We start from the raw sequence: 25125 nt of genomic DNA on the forward strand, positions 1-25125 counted from the left end.
CATATAGCATATACACATATAAAGAATATAAACAACACGTATACACACATGCAGCATATAGATGCATTTATACAGTATATACACACACCATACACATCCACAAATTTGTACACTAATACACACCTATGTATGTACTAACTGGCAGATTTCACAATGTGCAGCATAATATTTATATAATAGTACACATCTTCCATTCTTCAGTGTAGCAGGTCAGATGGCTGGGCCCCCTCTCCGCCAGTATTGTATTAAAGGATACAGACAGGCTGGCAGACAGGGAGTCCTTGCATCATATTTCTGTATAATGCAAGGACTCCCATCATGTGCAAGGTGTACACTCTGTGGATCCCACCAACAATGCTTGCAGAATGGGTGAGATGTTAATGTTGGGGTAAATTTCACAGCCACAAGGAGTGCAACTACTTATGAATGGGCATTTGAGAAGACAGTGGATTTGTAGAACAATGCCTATAAGTAGTGCACCTCCCTTTTTATTTGGAGGAGGGATGGCACTTGAAGTCTCATCATTATGTCATAACTTTCTTTCCTGCAAAAAGCCAATGTAATCCTAACTCATGCTCTGCATTATGTGGTATGCTTTTGCTCATGTTTCTATTTCCTTTATATTGGAGGGTATGCATTAGGCACTTTAAAACAAACCTCCCAAATGTCTGGTATTGAAACAAACAAGGCAGCACAGAGCAAATAAAAAGATGGTTTTGAGACTGAAGACCTGTAAGGTCTGTAAGCAATTCCAGCTGTCAGCTGTCATAATAATAAAAAGTAAATGAGCTTAAAAATGTCCATTATCAAATGTGGGTTTTACAAATATGACAGGGAGGAGGTAATGACACAGTGCAGTGCTCAGGGACAGAGGTGGTCTCTCCTTAATACTAATTTAATAAGGAACTGGGTTCGGATTGAAGAGCAGGGAAAAATATGTGGGAAGCTGACACCATCTCTCCATAATACTAAAAGTACACAAAGGAGGGCTGGGAAATGGAGGTTAGATGTTACTGTAATCAAGGTGATATAGAGAGGGGCCCTGCAAGGATTGTGTCAATGACTTGCCAAAAACAGCTTAAATGTGACTATTAACCCATTTCCCACAGAGATCACCACTCTTGTAGTCTACTGTGATGGTATAAGGTGATACACTACAAACATGATCACCTCTTACAAAGTACATCCAGGAGATTACAGGTTAAAACAATGGCAGCAGGGGAGTAATATCTGGAATTAGGCACAACAGTGTCGGCCCAGTTACTGTGGCTTTACAGAAAACAAGGTCAATACTCCGACCCAAATCAAGTCAGAAACATCTCCGTGAGTTGACGTAGTTCCTAATGTCTCCCACATGTTACTGTATTAACCGGTCACACAGGGTGATTTACCCTTATGGATGCCAGATGTTACGTCGGGGACTATATTTTCCAAGGAGAGGTACCAATAATAAAAGGGAAGGCTACCAAGCACTTTACAAATATAGTGGATTAGTGATCATTGTATGAGTTGCTGTAAAAATACAAATTATGGAATAAAGGGTTAAATACTATACACAGGAAAGCCATTGAAATTAGTGCACCCCAGACATCCAGGGGCCCCGGTTTTGCCACTTTAGAGCATAAAATGTAATAATTAAAAGATGTATTTATAAAAATTGCACAGTACAGAAATACCATGACAATAATATTAAGCTAATAGAATTACACGTAAATCCGGCCCTCACTCAGAGGGCCTCTAGCTAGTGACATGACATAAGAAAACTCCATAAATCTGCCTCCCATTGATTTCATGGGCAATGAAAAAAGAAACGTTCTGCCCTATATTGTTGCGGTTTCAATGCCAGAGACAACACTGAAGCTCTGGTTGGCGATACCCAATGAATGTGTCTAGTAAGTGGGTTGACTTACAACTGTATAACAATGCAGATTCCACATGTGTAACCATTGGCAAATCCAAAAATTAAGAAACTAAAGTAGTAGGATTTATGCATGCGTATCAGATGTGATGGATACAGGGCCGGCGCTATGGGTAGTCAAAGGGGGCAATTGCACTGAAAGGGGAGAATCTCTTCTTTCAAATGAATCTTGAATTTTGTTTCTAGGTGCCAGGGATCCAGAGAGATTCAGGTTTAAAGTGAGAATTTCAGGTGATATTTTTAAATATAAAAATCACTCCCAACGGCAGTTTAACAGTTATTATCTCCATTTTCCTAACACTTAGAAACACAATATTCATATAAAAGAGGAGACTCTTCTTTCATAGGAAAAAAGAAGTGAGGTTCTATGTGTCACAGAGCCAGAGATACAGCCCCCTGAAGTGTAGCCCCTCCAGATTCTTAGCCATCAGGCTACAGGGAGAATTTGCTGCACACAGGAGCTGCTGCACCTCACAGATAATGGAAGTATTCACTTTCTATGTTACTACATTTTGAGAAGGGATAATATCAACTAATGTTTATGTTTTTAACCCTTCTCTATGCAGAACTATCTAAGAACACACTTTCTCTCTTATTGCCTTTTATTTTGTGATAGTTTTTTTTTGTTGGGAAAATTGACTGATACGATAAACATTTGATCCTCTTCGCCTAATGTGACTACTCCGCGACCAGAACATGTCCATAAAGTTATATGTAACACCAAAAACACACACATGTCCTGGAATAAAGATTTTATTTCCCATCATCCTCCATTACTTACACCTATGTTATGACGTTCTCACTCAGATTCTTATGAAGCGCGGAGGGTTCAGTTATTGTGCGGCTAATACAATGGCGCACATCTAAACGTGACTTTTATTATCTCATTAGCTTGGTATATGGATATATAGTTATTTATTTGGGTTACCATTGTGTAAGGGAGCGCACAATGATACATCTGTGTGACGCTCAGTGCAATTCTCTGCAGTTCCTTTTGCTGCATATTTTGGTGAATATACACATGTGGGGTCTGTATGATCTCCTCACATCTTACTGTTTTAGGAAAGTATATTTTCTTTATATAAGTTTTTCAGATTTGTACATATTTTAGAGGAAATTTTGAATGTTAATTGCCAAATGCATCTCCTGGTTGTCTGCTTTCAAAATTATAAAGGTTTTATGCCACCTTTACTGTTTTATTACTATATTTTGCAGGTTGTGACTGTCTTAAGATTTCTACCTCAAAAGCAGATATCTAGTTATTACAGCTTTTGTGATATTATGTGGATTTATTTATGTGAACATATCAATAGGGCACATTTGTGAACTCCACACATGTCCATCTATTACATTTAGGAGATGTGAAGGTAAATATTTTCTGTTTGGAACAAATTTTTTGCCATCAAAGTCCATTTTTAAATATTTTTTATAAAATGTTTCAGTTTGAATCAAAATTGCATGACGGCGCCTATGTCTATAAAATCTTTGGTGCAATTTTGAAAATGGGGCAAGTGTCTGCTTTCAGAAAATATCAGTCCCTGTCCCCAATGGGCCTCACAGTCTAATCAACCTACCAGTAATTTTTTGGAGTGTGGGAGGAAACTGGAGGACCCAGAGAAAACCCACGCAGACACAGAGAGAACATTCAAAATTACAGTTTGTTTTACCATACTAAAGGGAGCCTCTTACTGACTGTGACTGGTCATAAAATAGTTTTATTTTGGGGCCCCACTTAATTTTGCCCAGGGCCCCACTTTGTCTAGAAACGGCCTTGGATGGATACATGCCATTTGTGGGACAATCCCTTTAAGTCTATTTAGATCCATAAGCACTGGCATACATTTCCTCATGTGCATTAAACTGGCACGGATCCAATATGGTGGATTGCCACTGTTCCATCCTAAAAAATATACAATATAAAAGTGCAAAATACTGTAAGAAAATATTTTTGATGAATATGATCTTAGAAGTGTTAACTCATCATGGTGGAAACAAGTGTATGTTACTATAAAATGATGGGCCATGCCGTTCAGTGATGACTCGAAGAAGCAAATCCATTTTGAGGAGCCTGGATGTGCCGCTCCAAACAAACTCTATGGAAGTAACAAAGCCAAAAGTATCAGATTATTTATCAGAGTGAGTAGTGTATCTCCCATGTTAAGTATAGTCTACAGGTAGTGAAGCACAGCAGTACCACAGATCTGGGCATCTTGTTGCATCCTGACAATTAGACCAGAGACACAGACTCTAGTGTTGAAAGCTCGGTTATGTGAGACCCAAAAATTTCAGGAATTGCTCCAATCTTGTCACTTTTCTGGAAGGCAAAGTGAATGTTGCATTCCTCAAGTTTTCCTTTCCTATTGTATGTTCCAACATCCCTAACTTCTCTTGTGTTTACTGTAGCACAGGCCTAAAAAGTACACAGCAGAAAAGCAAAAAAGTAGTAAGAGAAGAGAGGAGTCACTTAAAGAAACTCACAGTATACTAATCTAATACATACTGGAAAGAATTGTAAAGGAGACACAAAAATACCAAAACATACTGGTAGGGTGATTAGATTGTGAGCCCCATTGGTGACAGGGACCGATTTGGCAAGCACAGTGCAGTGCTGCGTAATCTGTGTGCGCTATGTAAATAAAGAATTATTATTATATGCTCCACCAGTCAATGATAGGGTTAACAAAAAATGAACTAAAAACTCATGCTTCAGCACAAAGGACAGGAACAGCCATGTCCTAGAAACTCACTGGCTGGATATTCACATTGCTCACTAAATCCTATGCAGCGATTGTGACTTATTTTTGCAGAACATGTCCCTCGATTCTGCATCCACTTCTTAAACCTGCTGATTGAGCACTTCCAGCAGATTGCTGGCAAAAAAACACTCCCAGCTGTTCTGTACAACTATTTCCATCTCTCTCCATCTCTGATCAACGCAGTTTCATGAGATCTAATAATCGGAATAACAGGTGCTTTACAGCTAGAACGCAGACAGTAATTGCTTGTATTCTTTGTCCCCTGTGACTTAGGGTGATATGACACAAAAAAATTGTGAAATAGCATTGCAATGGAATACTGATGGTACCGATTCTCCTTCTGGAAATCCAGGTGGTAAAAGGACCTAAAGGGCAGTGGTGTAACTCATAGCTGCCGGGCCCCAGTGCAAAATGTGTGCCAGGCCCACCAATTATAATGTATTGTTTAGTGTACAGACAGTCCCCGGGTTACGTACAAGATAGGTTCTTTAGGTTTGTTCTTAAGTTGAATTTGTATGCAAGTCGGAATTGTATATTTTCTAATTGTGACTCCAGGCAAAATTCTTGTATGTCCCTGTGATAATTGGATTTCAATTTTTTTTGCGGTCATGGGAACAAGGATTATCAATAAAACGTCATTACAGACACCGTACAGCTTATAATTGCAGCCTGGGAATAAAGTGCCATTCAGAGAGCTTCACCAGAGGTCACAGTGGGCAGAAAGGTCCGTCTGTAACTATGGGTCGCCTGTAAGTCGGGTGTCCTTAAGTAGGGGACCACCTGTACTAGTGTTCTCATATAGGAAAGGTACATCGTATGGGCCCCCTAGGCCTCCTGGGCCCGGTTGCGTCCACACCCTATGCACCCCTCAAGTTACGCCCCTACTAGTTACGCCCCTGCTCCATGATACTGTTAGGTCAGGTCTCAAGGCGACCAGTGCAGTGATTATATTGGATGCAAGTCTAATTGTTAAATAGTTCTTGGAGCCAACAAGCAACATGTAATCAACACAGAATCGAAGTTAGTCTGAGTAAAAAGCACATTTTATTTGAACACAATTTTCCAATATACAGGCGGTCCCCTACTTAAGAACACTCGACTTACATACGACCCCTAGTTACAAACGGACCTCTGGATATGGGTAATTTATTATACTTTAGACCTAGGCTACAATGATCAGCTATAACAGTTATCACAGGTGTCTGTAATTAAGCTTTAGTGTTAATATTGATTCTTATGACAATCCAACATTTTTAAAATCCAATTGTCACAGAGAACAAAAAAGTTCTGGCTGGGATTACAATGATAAAATATACAGTTCTGACTTACATACAAATTCAACTTAAGAACAAACCTACAGTCCCTATCTTGTACGTAACCCAGGGACTGCCTGTACTGTACTTTCTGTACTTCTCTGTTTCTAGATCTCTGCTTGATGTCATTGTATAAAAAGCTCCTATGTTTACTTCCAGTGGACAAAAATCTGACCATGGTCACACAGGTGCACGGCTCATTAGTATCATAGAGTAATCAGAGCTGTGTGTTATAACGAGTCGTATCCCTAAAAATACCCTCCCTCCCCATCCTGCCTGGTGTCACTGGCATTGTGCAATAGAAGAAGAAGATTGCCCATCCATGGCCACTTCCTAACTGAGAAAGGACCAAGTCCCAGAGGTGCAACCCTTAATGTATTCCATATCCTGTTATCACAGGAATACAAACCCCTTTAACCCCTTAGCGCTCCGCGCCGTAGCTGTACTGCGCAGCTTCCGACGATTAGCGCTCAGCGCAGTACAGCTACGGCGCAGAGCCGATGCCGGTTCAGCGCTGCATAGCAGCCGAACCGGCATCGTTAGCCGCGGGATTTCAGCGGTGATTTACCGCTGACATCCCCGGCTAACACCCGCGGTCGGAGTGGGCTCCGATCGCGGGTGTTTAACCCGTTAAATGCCGCGGTCAACGCGACCGCGGCATTTAACTTGCCTTCTGGGGCTCTTTACCCCACGATCGGCCCCCCCGCACCGTTTTCGGGGGGGCCGATCGCTGTTTTGGCTCCTCTGGGGTCCGATCGGGACCCCAGAGAAGCCTGGAGGGTTTACCTTTAAGATGGCGTCTGTGACGTCATCTTAAAGGCAAAGTGTCAGCCTATGCATTTGCATAGGCTGGCACTGATAATACCCTGCAATACATTAGTATTGCAGAGTATTATCAAGAACAAGCAATCAGATGATTGCTTGTTCATATCCCATGGTGGATCATGTAAAAAATGTACAAAATAATGTTTTTCAATAAAAAATTACCTTATAAATCACTAAAAATGCCCATAAGCCCCAAAACATATAAAGAGACATATAACGCTCAAAAAAGTCTAAATCATAACACAAACCCCACATATATAGTATCACCGCGTCCGTAACAATCCGTAGAATAAAACTAAATAACTATTGAACCCATATGATGAACGCCGTAAAAAAAAAACGTCAAAAACCCGCCAAAAATTATGATTTTTACCTATTATATCCCACTAAAAATGCAATAAAAAGTGATCAACAAAACATATGTACTCCAGAATGATATTGTTGCAAAGAATAACATGTCCCGCAAAAAACAAGCCATCAACCAGCTCTGTAGCCAAAAACGTAACAATGTTATGCCACTTGGAAGACAGCGATGCAAAAATGATAGATTTTTCCCCACATTAGGGTTTTATTTGGCAAATTTAGTAAAACATAAGAAAAAATATTCATGTCTGGTATCCCCGTAATCGTATCAACCCATAGAATAAAGATAACAGGATTATTAGGCTATATGGTGAACACGAAAAAAAAAAAAGTAAAAAATCCAGTACAGAATTGATGCTTTTCTACTCATGACCTCAAAAAAAAAGTTCCAAAATTTTCAACAATAGGTGATACCAACCCCAAAATGGTAACACTGGAAAAAGCATCTCGTCCCGCAAAAAAAATGCCGTCACATGGCCCCAATAACGACAAAGCGAAAATTTTATAGCCTTCAAAAGGGGGCAACCAAAAAACTAAAATCCTGGCAGCTGCATGGTGCTCCTTCCCTTCTGCGCCTCGCTGTGCCCCCATAACACAAGTAATGTCCACATGTGGGGAGTCGCTGCACTCAGGGGAAATTGTAGAACAAATTTTATGGTGAGTTTTCTCTTTTTATCTTTTGGAAATGTGTAAATTTTAGGGCTAAATGAACGTATAACCGACAAAATTTGACCATTCTAAATTTCACCGCCATTTTGATTCAATTACTATGAAGATCTCAAGGGGTTAACAATTTTTGTAAGTGCTGTTTCTGATAGTTTGTGGGGTGCAGATTTGAAAATGGGTTGGTTATATAGGGGGTTTTGTTGCTAAATATGTAAAATTTGATTTCAAACAGTATTTATCCCCAAAATAGTCAATTCCGAAAATACGGAAAATCGCTATTCGATTTGTAGGCCGCGTGACGTCAAAATAAATTATCCAAACATTTCAAAAATTATGAAAATGAAAAGTAGACAAATGGGAAATGTTATTCTGCAAGTTATTTAGGTGGTAAATCTATCTGCCTGAAAACGCGGTGATTTTGAATTTCGAAAATGGCAAATTTTTCTAAAAATTCATCATTTTTTTCTTTTTTTTGTAAATAAACGCAAAACTTATCAGCCAAAATTTACCACTAAAATGAAGTACAACATGTGGGGAAAAAACAATCTCAGAATCGCTTTGATAAGTAACAGTGTTCAAAAGTTATTACCACAGGAAGAGACACTGGTCAAATTTCAAAAAAAAGTTGCGAGCCTTAACCTGCAAACAGGCTGCGTCCTTAAGGGGTTAAGGACAGTTCTTTGCACCTGCTTAGCTATGTTTTCAGCTGTATTATTATGAAAAAACTATCCCACAAATCAGCTCACCATATATTGTATAAAATGGTGGAGCTTGTACATGACAGAATCACAGCACAAAGGCCGCTACAGGCATATAGACATGAACAAAAAAGAAATGGGTGCGATCCAAAAGAGAAAAATAGTGAAGATGAGAAATACATGTTTTTAAGGCATCAAAAACATCTGCACAAAAAAGACAAAAAAGGTCTTTTAAAATTATGCAAATAAGTCTGAGGGGCTTTGGGGGCGTCACCAGAGCCCCCGGGCTCAGTCGTCTGTTAATTATTAACACCTCTTTAGAGTCTGAATGCCCCTCTCCTTACTCTCCTGTCTGCATCACCCGGCTCTTGGCAACTCTCGCACAAGAGCGGTCATCAGAGTCGACTGCAGGAATTGTCTGGTAGATGTAGATTTCCTTTAAATAAAATGTAGTTTTCTACATCTTTACTATTTTCTCATTTTGATCATGCTGGGACAGAGAGAAAAGCAAGGGACTAAAGAGCTGCTCATCATGACGACTCTCCACTTCTGGTTATGTATCTGATCTGGTAGGTAATTTGCCCTCCTAAACCTATAGTCTCCCTGCAGTAGGTCTCTTACATGCCTCACATATCCACCACTTCCTGACATATTATCCGGTAATATGCCAGGACACAAGACATGATTTACCCTGTAATAGTCAAAAGATAACCAAAAGCTGTGGGTTCAGCACTGCCATATATTTTTCTGCCCCTACAATAAGGCATGACTATGGAACAAAGAACAAAGATGTGAACAGAGCGTTAGTTTACTTACCTTACATTATTCCTTCTCATGTATATTTTGTAAATCTAGATTAAGCCATTGAATGATGTGGTACTTTCTTTTACCATGATTAAATAAGCAGTCGTTAACATTGCCTCCAATGGAGGCCATTTAACATTGCCTCCATTTACATGTACTTGTAATTTTAGATAAGTTTTACAATATGCAACTTAATGTTGCTTTTTGCTTGGAATCAATTAAAAAAAATTAGCTGTAATAAAAATCCAGATTGCAGTAACTAGAAATAGAAATCTCTGATTTGCACAGAATTTATAAAAAAAAAAAAAGAGACAAGGCGCATTGCAGCAAACAGCATGAAATCATTGTAACATGACATTATTCTGCCCTGTACTAACAAACAAAGTAACCTGAGAGGAAGAAATAGTGCAAAAAACATGTGAGCTACTCCACCTGGCACCTGCCATGAACGCAGAGATCCGCCTCATAGGGACCACATGGTGTTCCATCAAGGACTCTGTCCGACACCAGCACTGGGGTATCGCGGCCAACAGAGGTACAGTACAGCTCGCAGGGTTTATCTGAAAGAAAAAAAAATTACATTAATACAATTGATACCTAAAACCATAAAGAAATTTAATAATAAAGAAAAATAAAGTGTACAGTGCGGATCATAATGGTAAAATTTGTAATATATTTATTTAAAGAATATTTTTCCTCTGCCTTTCTTCCTTATTTAAGCAGTTTGTGTAAATCAACTTTCTGTCCTGTGTTCACTGACAGCTGAGAGATAAAGGAACATTTCCCTTAACAATTATTAAAGGGAACCTGTCACCAGGTTTTAACTTACTAAACTAGCAGCCCCATTAAGTAGAGAATGAAATGTCCTTTCTAAGCAAAATTCCCTCTTTTAAGCAAAATCTCAACAGTTTACATATAATCTCAGCTAATTTTCGCATGAGATGAGTGAAGTTTAGTGGTTGTGGGGGGTCAGTTCAGAAGCCTCTATCTTCTGTTCTATCGGACCACGAAACATGCTTTTTGTGTCATTTTAAAGATAGAAATCTCAGCTTTATCAAAGCAGAGCTACAGGCATCTAAACACATAGGGGTTCAACACTTGATTTATCTCACCTGAAAATGATGTGAGAAGAGTCATATTTGCCTCACACTTGGAAGATTTTTGTTTATAGCTAAACGGATGAGGTTTAACATAAAAGGACCTTGTAAGGACCTTCAATCTCCTACCAGAGGGGAATAGTGGTTTAATGGGGTAAAATCTGGTGACAGGTTCCTTTTAAGGGAAATGTTCTCTAGGTATGGAAAATTTTTATCCTTCCGAAATGTATGAGGTGGACAACCTTGGAAGGCTTACAGATACTTTGCTCATTACAGGAGAAAGAGCAGAAAAAGGGCACAGAGAAGCTGCTTTACCCAGTGAAGAATATTTCATTATTATTACCTGCTGAACTAACAAAAGAAAAATAGTTAAAAAGTTACTCACTTCCCTAACAAGTCAAGGAGGCGGGGCAGCTCAACTATGCAGTCAAGCCCCTTCTGCCTCCTTTTAGCCAGTCAGCTTATTACATCACCCTCTGTCCTGAAGTCCCACGCATTTACGGTGCACCTGTGATTTTCGTACTAGCCCTGTGTTATTATTACCTGCTGAACTAACAAAAGAAAAATAGTTAAAAAGTTACTCACTTCCCTAACAAGTCAAGGAGGCGGGGCAGCTCAACTATGCAGTCAAGCCCCTTCTGCCTCCTTTTAGCCAGTCAGCTTATTACATCACCCTCTGTCCTGAAGTCCCACGCATTTACAACTATGCAGTCAAGCCCCTTCTGCCTCCTTTTAGCCAGTCAGCTTATTACATCACCCTCTGTCCTGAAGTCCCACGCATTTACGGTGCACCTGTGATTTTCGTACTAGCCCTGTGTTATTATTACCTGCTGAACTAACAAAAGAAAAATAGTTAAAAAGTTACTCACTTCCCTAACAAGTCAAGGAGGCGGGGCAGCTCAACTATGCAGTCAAGCCCCTTCTGCCTCCTTTTAGCCAGTCAGCTTATTACATCACCCTCTGTCCTGAAGTCCCACGCATTTACGGTGCACCTGTGATTTTCGTACTAGCCCTGTGTGTCTCCGACTAGTGTCGGCTGAAATCACAGGCATACAGTGCATTTGTGGGATTTTGGCACAGGGCGAGACTGATGTCGGCACTAGGAAGGAGGGGGACGGTGTTAGGAAACTGAGAGGCAGTGAGGACAGGGAGGGAGCTTGACTGCAACTTAATACTAGGGAAGTGAGTAGAAGAATAAAAGTTGATTTTGCAACAATGGCGGAGCAGAAAAAAAACATCAATTGGACACTATTAGCATTCAGAATAATTTACTATTTGGAGTTTGAGTGGCATTGGTGACATTTTCTATCAAATGAACTGACCATCAAAGATCACAGCAGTTTGGAAGCTTTTCTTCTTGTTCATGTTGCGGTCATGAGTTTGACACTGATGGTCCCTAAAACTGGATCCTCCTTTGGGACACGGAGCGTTCTCACAAGCCATGTGCTCTACGCTTGTCCCTTTACAGCTCTGTCCACCAAGTCCCGGGCTGTCAAAAAGACAAAAAAATGATCAATATTTAAAGCCCCATTAAGCAGGATGTTCTTTTGTTCTGAGCTCCAATGTCCATCGTGTTGGCCATATCTTTTCTCTATTAACAGCACCAAATTTTGTATTTTTCAATGTCAGAATTATGTTTCCTGGAAGGCTTTCAGTCTGCAGGTTAATAAATCTGTACTTGCATTAGGTCTGGACTAATGCTGTGTCTATCCATATAACAGGGTTACATTTCCGTTCCCTTTCCTACTAATACAACCAACTCATTACAATGATTTATGAGACACATTTGCAAACTCTTCTGGAAAGCTAAAACAAAAACTCTGCAGGAATATTGAGAGAAACGTTCATGTTACTATACAAAGGAATGCAATCGCTAAGCAGTCATTAGAAATACATTAAGTAAGAGGAGACATTTATATAGTGAGTGGTACAAATTGTTGTAGGAGTTGTGTATCCTTATGAAGTGCATCCAATAGAATCTGCATGATATGGAGTTTTAGGCTGTTCTATTTCATTTGCTTTACGAATGACCTTAAAGACTCCTTGTGTTATCATGAAGTGACCCTTATGGAGAAACTGTACCTGCCACCCCAGATCCCTATATATTACAATAACTGATATGTATCTGACAGGTTCCCTCATGTGTTACTAATGCAATAATATTTTTCTTCAATTATTTTAATTATATTGCTTAATATTATGCTTCCCAGAGTTAGGTATTATTTGCAATTCCCTCCCTATAAATAATGTAATGTCCACATGGCATGGAACAGTCACAGATTTTCCATTCAGAACTGCAAAAAGAAATCCACAGCGCAATTCAGCAGCGACAGATCCACCCAGTTCTGATCCAATTGCACCCAAATGCTGTGGCATTCCAACTGAAAATTTGCAGTCAAATGATTATATTGCAGATTAATGCAGCAATTGTGGCGAACTATTTTAAATAAAACTCTACCTATGGTAGCCTTATAGTTATTGGAATATAGAACAGTATACAGACAAAATAAGAAGCTGTCCTTGCACCATACTGCAATGTAACATTTCTGCCCACTAGATGTCAGCACATGTAAGATCTGCCATATTTGATCATTCCTTTATTTATGGATGCACTTGACAAAGAAATTAAAACATGGCTATGCATTTTTTGATGATAGATTACATTGAACTTCTCAGTATCTATACTGTAGAACATTTCATAATCACAGAACATAGTTTCTGGTCCCTTCTCAACACTTAGGAAATTCTACAACCTGACAACCCCTCAAAAAAGTGTGGAACAAAGAGTTTCACATCTGTAACTACACAGAAAATAAATTACCAGTAAATTATCCTGGTTTTAAAGATTTAACTTACTGACAAAAAATGTAGTTGCATGTCTGTAGTCAAAGAAATACCAAATTTATATAGCTTTTCTATGTTTTAACGCCTAAAAAAGTATAGAATCTCTCTGGGGAGATATTTACAGTTCAGTACAACGTATACATAAGGGGTCATTCTTTCAAAGGAGCAACTGAAGTTTTTATTGCTATAATTTGGGGAATTGCGCAAGCTTTTGATCACTTTTTATTCAAAGGTTATTGTGTCAAAAAGTGCTTATGTCTTTTGTGTTTTTTTTTCCCTGTTACGGCACTCAACATATGGTATACATTTGGCATTTTGGTGCTTAGGCATTGATAATATGTTTATGATTTTGCTTACTTTTCTTTCTATGCTACAGAAAGGGGGCTGATTCAGAGTTATATTTAAATTTCTTTAACATTCAAATTTTTTAAAGATACTTTAGGGCAGAACATTGTGCGTCCCACAGGCCTCATCCTACCCACGTTTTTTTGGGCAGCCCAAGAGACCGCCTGCCACAACTGTGGTGCACAGTCGTGCGGGGAGTTTGGGGCCAGTGGCAGCGCGTGAGCCAGATGCCATACTAGCCAGATGCCATACAGTAGTACTGCACCTAGATTGTGCAATGCAGCTGACTGTAGTTCATAGTAGTGTAGATTTGTACTGTGTTAGCCATGGAGAGCAGAAGAAGAGTGAAGAAATGACAGTAGTTCATGGCAGAGTTTTTTGCTCTTAAATCCTGAGGGGACCAAATGGAGAGCATAAAGAGAGAGGGCTTTATAAAAAGGGGGCATAAAGAGAGAGGGCATTATAAAAGGGGGCATAATGAGAGAGGGCATTGTGAATGGGATCATAAGGGATTTTGAAATAGCAGCATAATGGAAGAAGAATTGGGCATTATAAATGGGAGAAAAAGACCCGCAGTCAGTGCTGGGAGGAATAAATGAAAATGAATAATAAAATTACTGAATAAAAAAAATAAATAAAAGTTCAAATCACCCCCCTTTCCCTAGAACTGAAATAAACAAAATGTTCGATCTATCAAAATATAAAAAACTTTATCTCCCTGTATTGGGAGAAAATAGCGCACAAATGTCTGAAACATCAGTTCTGTACATGAAGTATTAAAAAGGTATTAGTGCCAATAGATGGCAAAAAGAAGAATTTTCTTTTGTACAAAAGGTTTTCATTTTTAAAATAATTTTATAAATTTGGTATCCTTGTGATTGTACCGACCAGAAGACTAAAGGAGACATTTTCAAAAAAGGTTTGTTAAATTGTGCTATAATTCTGTGCTCCACATTGTAGTGTTATTGCAATGTTTCATTTGCTGTTATTACGTAGAGATGCTAGTTATTATGTAGAGAGGCGGCCCTTTCTGTGGGTACCCAGGCCATTGCTCCAGCACACCAGACAGGACTCAAAGAATCTTCCTGCAGTTCCAAGAAACTTAAAAAGATGCTGCTTTCCGTCATATATTAAAATGATAGGACTGTAGGAAGAGGGAGAATGTGTAGACAGGACCGAATTATCTCAGGAGGATCTTCTGCTGGCCCCACGATTCTCTGTGTACAGAGGGATATAAAAGAAGCTAAAATGATGCAAGTTTTCCATCTTGTCCTCAGGAGGCCAATATGATTGAAACTTATTGGAGTACAGGGAGCAATAAGTTACTGCTTTAATTTTTGGTTGGCACCTCACAATAAATAAGGGAGTTTTGGGTTGCAGTTTGGGCACTTGGCGGCTAAAAGGTTCACCATCACTGTGCTAGTCTTTGAAAAGAACTGAAGTAAAAGGGGTATTCTTATTTCGGCACATTAATGTTATTGTTTGCATGATGAAAAATTATACAATTTTCCAATATACTTTCTGTATCAATTCCTCACAGTTCTCTAGATCTCTGCTTGCTTTTATTCTATAGGACGCTTCTATGTTTACTTCAAGTGAACGGAAATCTAACGACGGTTACATAGGTGTATAGCTCAGTAGTATCAGAGAGTAATCAGAACTGTGGGTTATATATCTTTTATTGGAAAATTGTATAACTTTTTATTATACAAACAATAACATGTATTTGCTGAAGAGGGAATACCCCTTTAAGTATATCAGTCTGGCCCTCTGAAACTATTCCAATTTCTCATGTGCGCCTATGGGAAAATTAATTGCCCACCCCTGCCCTAGATGATTGGTCATACAATGAACTGCATTACTCTTGTACTAAAGTATATTGTAACCATTCTGTTTCTCTATTACAACCTGCCTGCAGCAGGGTGTAAGGGGGACTGTGGAATGACAGCAATTGCCATTGAACATTGTGACAATAATGCAGCAGGCATTCACTCTGTATGGAGAGGGCTCAGCTCTGCATTGTGAGGGGACAGAACAAGGATATAGTACAGGCACCTTGTGATACTCCTGCCAGGGCAGTACCCGCTATTGGTAGCATTGGTATAACTACTTGGCTCATTTAATTTGTGCGCTTCATCGCTAATGGTTTATAACATTGGCACAGATTTATAAAATGTGTCCTAAGATTAGACAGTGCAGACTTAGACTAGACAGTCTTATTCTGCACCAAATTCATATAAGTGTTTGGTGCTGGATGATAAATCTGTCTCAGTATAAGGCTATATTCACACTGCCGTGGGCCCGCCGCACCGTAGCACGGCGGGCACACACAGCGCGGGGAGAGGAGGAGGAGGTGAGCGCAGCTCACCCCCGTCCCTCTCCATAGCGATGTATGGCCGTGACGCCGTATTACGGGAAAAGATAGGACATGTCCTATTTTTTCCCGGGCTACGGAGCGGTACGGTGTCGCACGTGTGCTGCACCGTACCGCTCCCGTAGGGCGCCGCGAGCCCATAGAAGTGTATGGGGGACGTATATCGGCCGCATATACGTCGGCCCTATATATGTCCCCCATACTGTAGTGTGAATGTAGCCTAAGACTGTCTAGCCGTACTCTGCACCTCCTACTAGTTGGCTTACTTTACCCCAGAAAATTAGGACAAAATTCCGTCGGGTCAGCAGCATTTTTGGTGCACAGACCTTTTTGGCGCAGGGTCACGCCCCCTTTTCACAGACCACACCCCTTTTGTTGACCTAGTTGAAGGAGAGACAGAAAACTGTCTAAAACCCTTTATAAATGTGGTACAGTCTTTTAGTGCAAAATATGACAGAATTCTGTAGTGTACAAATTAATAAATTTCCCCCATTGTCTTTTGTGCATATGTAATTTTATTATGTGATAGTTGGATTTCATACATATTAAATAGTAAAGAAGTTAACATTTTGAACCGAGACTCGTTTTTAGGTTTTATTTTTGTGATGTATATACAAGTTGTTGTGTAGCATATGTAGGTTGTTATAATGTAGAACAATTCAGCTGATCTCTTACATTTTGAGGAAGATATAGAGAAAAGGAAATTCCTACCGTGATCCTAACAGGCAGAAATATTAACGATTATAGCTACTTGTGTGATGCTGTGCTGAGGCATCATGGGGTTGGTATCAGAGATCATAGATATGTAGAAATACAAAAGTGAAGATGGTGTAGAGCAAACATGAGGCTGTATTGCATCCTGCTCTTTTATTATGTACACTGAAATCTAATAAGAGGTGCAGGGATGAAAAAATTAATGGAGTGCTTAATTTAACTATTTAGCCAATGTCTTCGTATTGTACAGGCCTGCTGTCTGAGTAGGGTTACCTTGCAGACTACAGAGGTATCCTACACAGCACCATTTTTTGACTCAGCACTTACAAGACTTTGATACAATCTAGAACCCAAAATAGAACTAGAACCCTAGGATCATCACTGTTTTCCTACAGATGTTAAAATGTCAAAATGTTGCACCACTTTAGCGTTATTTCTATATGATAATTCATGGCATCTTACAGCTTGGGGGCAAGTCAAGCATGCTGGCATAAGAAATTCTATGGGAGGCAAAATAAGTTAATTGGCCTTGGACCTTAGTGAATTGCAATTATTTACTTTGTTGTCATTTTATTTATATGCCTCTTCGCTATTTTCTATCATTGTTTGGGCAACATTGTTTCATATTTTGTTGCTTTCCTCATAAAATGTAAGACGTCTTTCTGATGACAGAAAGTATGCAGCGTTCAGGGGGAGTTACAGGTCACTCGAGACAAGTTAATTAATACATACAAAGTATATGTAGAGTGTTGGAAATGACAAAGTTGATACAACTTGCCAACACTGCCTGTCAACCTTTATGACCCTTTGTACTGTTTTCTTTGCTGTTACTGAGTAATCTGCCTTGCAAAGCAACAGAAAAGCAACAGAGAACCGGATTCCATGCCATCGTTATACATCTAGGACCACCTGTTACACTACACGGTGGGTGGATGGCTAATTTCATTAAAACCATTCTCATTCTGCCCCGGAGGCACCTTGCCAATGCCAAGTCTGCACAATATATGCAATACCACAGGCAACTGCTTCAGAGATGCATAAACCTTGAAGGTGACACATAATACGATAATTGCTGCACCTCTAATGTGAAGCATCCTGCCTTGACCCAAATTTTAGAGTACATACATATGTGTCAGGTTACGCGCATATGTAGTGAATATTGAAATGAACTTCAATTATATGTTGCAAAGAGAACCATATGTGTTGGTTATAATGTATAAATTAGGAAAAACCAACTGAGCCTTCCCTAGAAATCATGAACTCCTGACTCCTTTAGGAACATTCGACAATATAATACAATATAATATAATATAAGACAATATAAGTTGTAGCATATATAGTAGGCAGTACCATGTTCCAATCATTTGTCATCTACATGGTTACCCTGGTAAGGTCCCTTAGAAATGATAAATTATTCTGGGGTGCTGAATATAGGAATGAAAAACCTTGCTGTGCATATTTTTGTTGTGCAAATAGCTGTCTATGAGAACAGATAGCCTCTCCAAAGGCATTCAATGAGATCTTTATATTAATGTTACTACAGTAACCTTTGAACACCAAATTCAAAGTACTGATTATCTTACATTAATTAGAATTACATAACATTAATCAATTGTTGCATGTTCACATTGGACAAGGATTGAGTATCCTGCTGTTTCAGTCAATGGATGGAGAAGCAAGGCTCATCCACTACTATTCTCGAAAATCTATTGTGATCAGTACAGTACAAAGGAAAGAAAGATTTGGGACCCTCATTCAAATTTATTACCTACTTTGTGCCTAGATGAAAACCCCTTAATACGCATCTACATTTTGAAGGTAGCTAGCAAACTACGGTAAGTTGGGGACCAAGGTACTCTAGGAAATAAAGCCCCCATGAATGTACTAGCTTCTGAAGGCAGTACAATATACTTTATTGTGTAATATAAATATTGTCTTCACAATAGTTACATGATAAGAAATACAGATTTTTCTTCCAGAAGAAATCTCCAGAGCTGTCCATGACCTCGAGCAGCTTGGCCGAGAGCTTAACACTATTCAATATACATGTGATATGTGCCGCAGGCACAGCTCAATTACACGATAAAGTCTCTATGTACTTGGAAGGGTCCCTTGCACCACCTCATTTTCCTGTTACAGGCTTGGCTCATATAACTGGTAGGGTGATACTGCCAGAAGCAATGTCTGATTTCCACAAACCATAAGAAAGCTCTGCCATTCCAAGGATCCTGGAGCCATCCGCAAAGCTGGTGTTACCCTCTTGGTACCCCCTTGGAAGTGTCATCTGCTAGTAAAGGTTATAGGGAGACACGGCATGTTGTATTACAGTGCATGTCTCTAAATCTATTCAGAGTTGTGGCCACTTCCTTTCCCAAATTCTTCTTAGAGTAAATTCACAAGTTGCAGAAATGTATGCAACAAACAAATTACATTCATATGATTGTCATATGTTACATGGTGTTCTACAAATTACATCCCGATCAATTGGATGGTCAAAGAACCTCTATTGCAGACTTTAGATTTTGTCCTTACTTAGGCAGGGTAAAACTCATCCTAATACCAAATTGTCTATTAGAACAGCATGGAGGCAAGCAATAATATGGTATACGATTCCATTATTCACAAACATATTTCTGCAAGCCACCTCAGCCTCTATTCAGCAATGCAGAGGGGATAGATCTTTAGTAGGACTGTCCTAAAGTTAAGCTTTTCTGGCCCAAAATCTGTGGTCTTTTTTATTCAGTCACAATGATCAGTTTGGAGATGGCACCTGATCAGGTTGTTCTCATTGCTCCAATGCTGAACGTGCCCAAACTTCTAGAACACTTGTTCCTGGCAGGAAGAATTTCCATTGCGAGAACATGGAAAACTTGTACTGTTTCACTTGTATGGCTGAAGGCTAAATTAAATTGAATTATGGTGAATAATAAATCAACCATTATTCTTGAAGATAAAAAAAAGTGTTATTTGATTGGGTGTGGAGTTCTAGGGTTGTCTCCTTTACCAATAATTGATGGAGGTTCCTCCCGCTCTCTCTTATGTTGTGATTCTCTCTAAAATACTGTCCATATCAACCCTTCACATGATTTATGCAATTGCCCAAATGCCACAGTACGCCATATGCAGCACACATAGTGGTTGGATCACTAGGGAAAAGAAGTGATTATTGTATATACGCATTTCTAATAATTATATTCCCATTACATTTTTTTAAATCCTAGAATCCAAAGAGAAAAAAATTCCATTCTTCTCACCATTTGACATACTAATGTTTACTGCACAACTGATATTAATATTAGTTGTCACTCAAACTGCAGGCTCATGCGACATATCTGTTTTAGTAAAAATGTGCATTTTGCACCTTTCTAAGAAAATGTATGATATTAGGTGATCCATATCCGAAGGAATTTTAACACCCAATTGTACATTTAATACATTAAAGTTTTTAGGAATATCTTAGAATAATGTTCTATTATCTTTAAATAACAGAAGACAGAGATGAACTTAGCTACCCATAGACATCACTTGTTCAGCCAACGGCTACGTTTCTTCACTTCCCCCCATGCACACTTGTTTTGGCCTACTCTGTGTTTTTTTTTTCAAAAGACGAGAAGAAACATAGGTGTGGACAGACACCTCTAGTTTGTCAGAGACCGCAAAAAGCGTGACTACAAAAACAAACCAGAGAAAGGTATAAGAAACACAGAACATGAGCTGGAGGACACACTAGACACTCACGGTGGGTTGTCACATTTTCTCTGCCTGAATCTTGCTCCAGTTCCACACGTGCGGCTGCACATGCTCCAGGGGCTCCATGCACTCCAGTCTCCATCTACATGCTGAGGGATGGGGGTCTTGCTCACACACTCCCCAGCTCTGCACCACTGTAACACAAGCTCTGAACAATCACTGGACATACAGTATAGAATGGATTTTATTGGTCCGGGATGACAGATGCATTTTAGATGCCTAAAATTTTACTTGTCATGTAGTCCACAAATTACCATGCTTACCTTATCTGCTCCACATTCAGTCCCATCCAGTGGGGGGTCCAGTTTCGTTTTGCAAGAAACATCACCTTCCACCAGACACCATAGGCCAGCACACATCAGATGCTGAAATAAAATTGTAGCCACACAAGTGACATAAACATCAGTATAATGTCTCTAGACATAAATCAGGTCCAGCAGATCACTGAACACAGTAGAACTACTTCACTGTATTAGAGGATACAAGGCTGTTGCACGTATCATCTCATGAATTACATTTCCTCAAAATTGTATACAAGTTTAATGCATCCTCGGTTTTTAAAACTTTTACTAGTTTATACAAACTTTTGGCAATATTTCCAGTGCTTGTACTGATATCACATGTGTGGTGACGTCACAATGAGCTCTGCCAACACTACCTGGAATGTCCTTTGTTATGGCTGTTGAATACTTAAAGCCTCACAGGTGTAGATATATTGGAAGGTGATGTCATAAGGTTACTCCCTTGGTGACATCACAGAACAGGCTATTACAAGGTATACTGTTCCTAAAAAATGATCTATGGGATCTACCACTGCCAACTTGGCAGCTGCATCAGGGAGCAGTGGTTGCACCCAGCACAGAGAATTGCCTATACAAGATGCTTGGTGCACTGTTCCAAGATCCAAAGCTAGTAAAAATGATAAAGGGATCGACATTGCTAGCCAGATGAGTTAACAGCATTAACTCATTAAATCAATGGGTGGGAGTTTGCCAGTTATATTGGCTTGTGATTCCCTTGTAAGGAACATGTTGTAACAGTGGGAGTGACATTATAAAAATAATTTGATCATAATGCAATAAAAACATTAGCCTGGCATGTCACCTTTAAGGCCCCAGAACATGTAATGATGTCATAGTTGGGGGCAAGGTTGGTGGTGATATCACATCTTTTAATTGACCTCTGGGACAGTGGTTGCTGGACCCACTGTGCCAACAGAAGGGGTTAGCCTGAGGCTTATGCCAAGGGTATTATCATAGCAGTTTTTAACATTTAATTTCTATGCAGGGTCTGAACTTCACTACCTCTCGGAGCAGTCCTGGTACTGGGGGCAGATGGGTCAGGAGACAACAGTGCACAGCAGGCAGCTGGCAGGTGGGTCAGTGCAAAGCACTAGGAGGTCCACCAAAAACAGTTCAGGGCAGGCAGAGGTCAGAGCAGGTGGAGGTCCAAAAGTCAAAGGGGACGGCTATGGTTTAAAGTCAGATCAAGCCAGGGCCATTACCAATAATATGAAAAGTTTTGTGGGAATAAAGATTAAAGTATTAAGCAGAGTAAAGATTAGGTAAATTGATTATATCCCTGTTTGTAGATTTACAAAAATTCTTTAGTTTTCTTTTAATTGATAAAAGCAGTGTACAAAGCAATAAAGATACTATGAAGGCAAAAAACAACAGTCTCTTTAATTATGTAATAGCAGAATCCATGGCACATCAGTCTGTGACGTGGGAGGGTAAATGCAAAGCACATTGCTGGAAGAAATTTCAGAAAAACAAGTAATTCTATCTAAGTTTTGCTGGAACCTCACCATCAAGTATCTGTAAAGGTTGTGCCCAGACTCTTCATGACCCTGACTACATCTTGCACATGCCAGGGTGTATGTAAAGGCAATAGAGCACAATTATGTCATAAATGTTATGTCAGTACAGTATGTGTTCTGTAATTACTGCAGAAGGCAGAAGCCCCCCTCTGACCATGCAAGTGCCAGGACCACAGAGGCAGACTGCGTACTTGTAACAAAAGATATGATGCCATTATGAGAATGGAGTTGGCTGGAATTGATGGAAAGAACAGTTTGTATATTTGTTATCTTTATATCTTAGGCAAAACATTTAACAAGAATAAAATTTTATGTTCTCAGCAACAACACAATGGGTGTTACTATTGAGTGGAAATTTCCAAGCAATACAAAAAGGGTTGCACAGGCCCAGATGATTCTTCTGTTGGTCCAGGCCTGACCATAAAGTCAGCACTTATAGGGATGTATAATAATAGTTTGATTGCACAAGGTCTGAATGCTGGGACTCCAAGTGGTCACAACAGCTCTGAGCTTCATATGTGAATGGAGAGCTTGTGTGCATGTGACTCTATATAGCATAATTTTGTCAGTCCCATACATAATCAAAGTGGTCATGAATGTGGACCAAGGCTCCATTTACATGGAGAGCTCATCATTTCTTGCGACCTCATGAGTTTGAGAATATAATTCCTTCACTACTTCATGTTTATTGTAATTGCTTCTCATCATGATCAGATGTAAATGAACCCTTAGTAGTGACAGCTAAATATGAGAATATAAGCAATGACCATGTTATTGTAACTGTAATAGTCATATTCTACTTTCAAGAATTATGTAAAGTAGCTCCAATTTTTGCGCCTAAGGCCGGATCCACACGACCAGGCTCGGTTAGTGGAAAACGGATTTCATGATTGATTTTACAGACTTACAACAGTGCATATCATCTGATATCTGATACAAGGCACCCCGTCTTTCCATCGGAACAACAGTGTTACATTGTAATCATGAGTTCGGTGCTGCTGTTCCACCGGCAAGCAGGGACTCCTTGCATGAAATTTCACTATAATGTAAGGAGTCCAGTCCACAGCTTTATGTTTGGCCAGCACACAGTCCGTTTTACAGACGGAAAAGAGTGGTGTGGGACCAGGCTAAGGATCTGGGGGATTTCAGTTTGAAAGGATGACATAGGGCCAGGACCAGGTCCAGCTTTATCTTCATTGTCAAGGACCAAGAGACCTTTGGGATTTACAGCCGTATAAATTTCAGATATTATTCCTGAAAAGTTTTATACAATTTAATTGGGTCTGTTACAAAATCAATTTTCAGGACCCACAGATGTAACTTAAAACCCCAATGTCTTATTGTAACATGGACTCTCAGCTGCCAAGTGCCACATATAGTACTAATTGAATGGTATGTGATTAATTGGGCATTCTCAATAAACACGACAAGATCTGACTGATGCTGTACCTCTGCACCTTACACATTTACACCCTCACCGCAGCCATTGGCACTTCTGACTACATTCCTCTAAGCTACGCTTAAAATCAACAGCTTCTTATTTCACAATGGGCAAGTTGCAAAATATAGGATATTTGGGATCAAGTAAATAATATGAGGGGGGGGGGGGGGGGAAGAGAAATGACTGCAGCACATTTACTGACCAGAAGTTCCATGGTCCCTTCCTTTACTCTCTCACCTCCATGTTTTTGCAGAAGGTGGCGTTGCTGCCAAACAGGATCTGGCACTGCTCACTGGCACTATAATGCATCCCAGGCAGCTTGTGGGGAAGCCTGACGGCATGATGACTGCGAGGGTCTGTCACTAGCAGACATGAGCTCACTTTGGACCTGTATGAAATTCAAAGGACTGTGAGGTGCAATGCAATACAATAAGACCAACCTATTGCGTCTAAAATGGAAAATCCGAGTAATAAAGAAATAAATTCCTCACTTATAATGTAGAGTAAAAAAGATCATTATGCATTTTCCTAAACGGATACCTAGGTATATCTCCAAGTATAGCTGTCAGCCTGCTGTCTACTACTGTTTATCTTAATTATTTTTATGCAGTTTTGATGATTATTTTACCAATATTATCTTTATCAAAGTATTAGCTCCATTTTTGTATTATAGAGCAGCGGTCCCCAACCGCCTTGGAACTTGGTACTTATCTTAGTTGCTTCCTGCAGCTCCGCTTCTCCTCATGGCTACCAGGCAGAGGCACGTCTATGCGCTCTCCCAGCACACACACTATGACGGCGCGGTGTTTCCACCAGATTACATCATAGTGTGTGCACATGCAGAGCGCATAGACATGCCTATGCCCACTCTGCCGAGAAAGGAAGAGGAAGCCCGAGGTAAGTACAGAGTTTTTTATTTTTACGAGGGCTTTGCTGGACATTTCATTAATGATGGGAGGCTGCTATGGACATTTAATTAGTGAGAGGAGGCTGCTGCTGTGGACATTTAATTTGTGAAGGGAGGCTTCTGAAGACATTTAATCTGTAAGCTGCTGCTGGACATTTTTTTATTAATGAGGGGAGGCTGCTGGACATTTTATTAGTGAAGAGAGGCTGCTGGACATTTCAATGATAAGGGAAGGCTACTGGACATTTTATTACAGAGTAGCAGCTGCATTTCCCACCCTAGGCTTATACTTGAGTCAATAAATTTTGGCAGTTTTTTTGTGTTAAAATTAGGTGCCTCAGGTTATACTCAGGTCAGCTTATACTCGAGTATTTACTGTATAATTTTTTCCCACGCAGTGAAAAGGCTAAAGGTAATGGGACATTAAAGGGCTACAGAAAAGGATCACTGTCAGGAGGGTGATACATAATGGGGTACTATAAAAGGGAGAG

The 25125-nt window shown here is 39.7% G+C and overlaps 1 protein-coding gene across 2 annotated transcripts in view; it reads right to left on the reverse strand.

The window, feature by feature from the left end:
• Positions 1 to 25125, reverse strand: part of ADAMTS17 (ADAM metallopeptidase with thrombospondin type 1 motif 17) — a 145800-nt gene that overhangs the window by 47761 nt on the left and 72914 nt on the right. For both annotated transcript variants that reach the window (XM_072148604.1, XM_072148603.1), the window contains exons 10-14: positions 23965 to 24115; positions 20731 to 20832; positions 20456 to 20601; positions 11763 to 11929; positions 9776 to 9903 (exon numbers count right to left, since the gene is read on the reverse strand). In XM_072148604.1, coding sequence (XP_072004705.1) covers positions 9776 to 9903; positions 11763 to 11929; positions 20456 to 20601; positions 20731 to 20832; positions 23965 to 24115 — 694 coding nt within the window. The remainder of the gene's footprint in view (positions 1 to 9775; positions 9904 to 11762; positions 11930 to 20455; positions 20602 to 20730; positions 20833 to 23964; positions 24116 to 25125) is intronic.

This window comes from Engystomops pustulosus, chromosome 4 (assembly GCF_040894005.1).
Source record: "Engystomops pustulosus chromosome 4, aEngPut4.maternal, whole genome shotgun sequence".
NCBI lineage: Eukaryota > Metazoa > Chordata > Amphibia > Anura > Leptodactylidae > Engystomops > Engystomops pustulosus.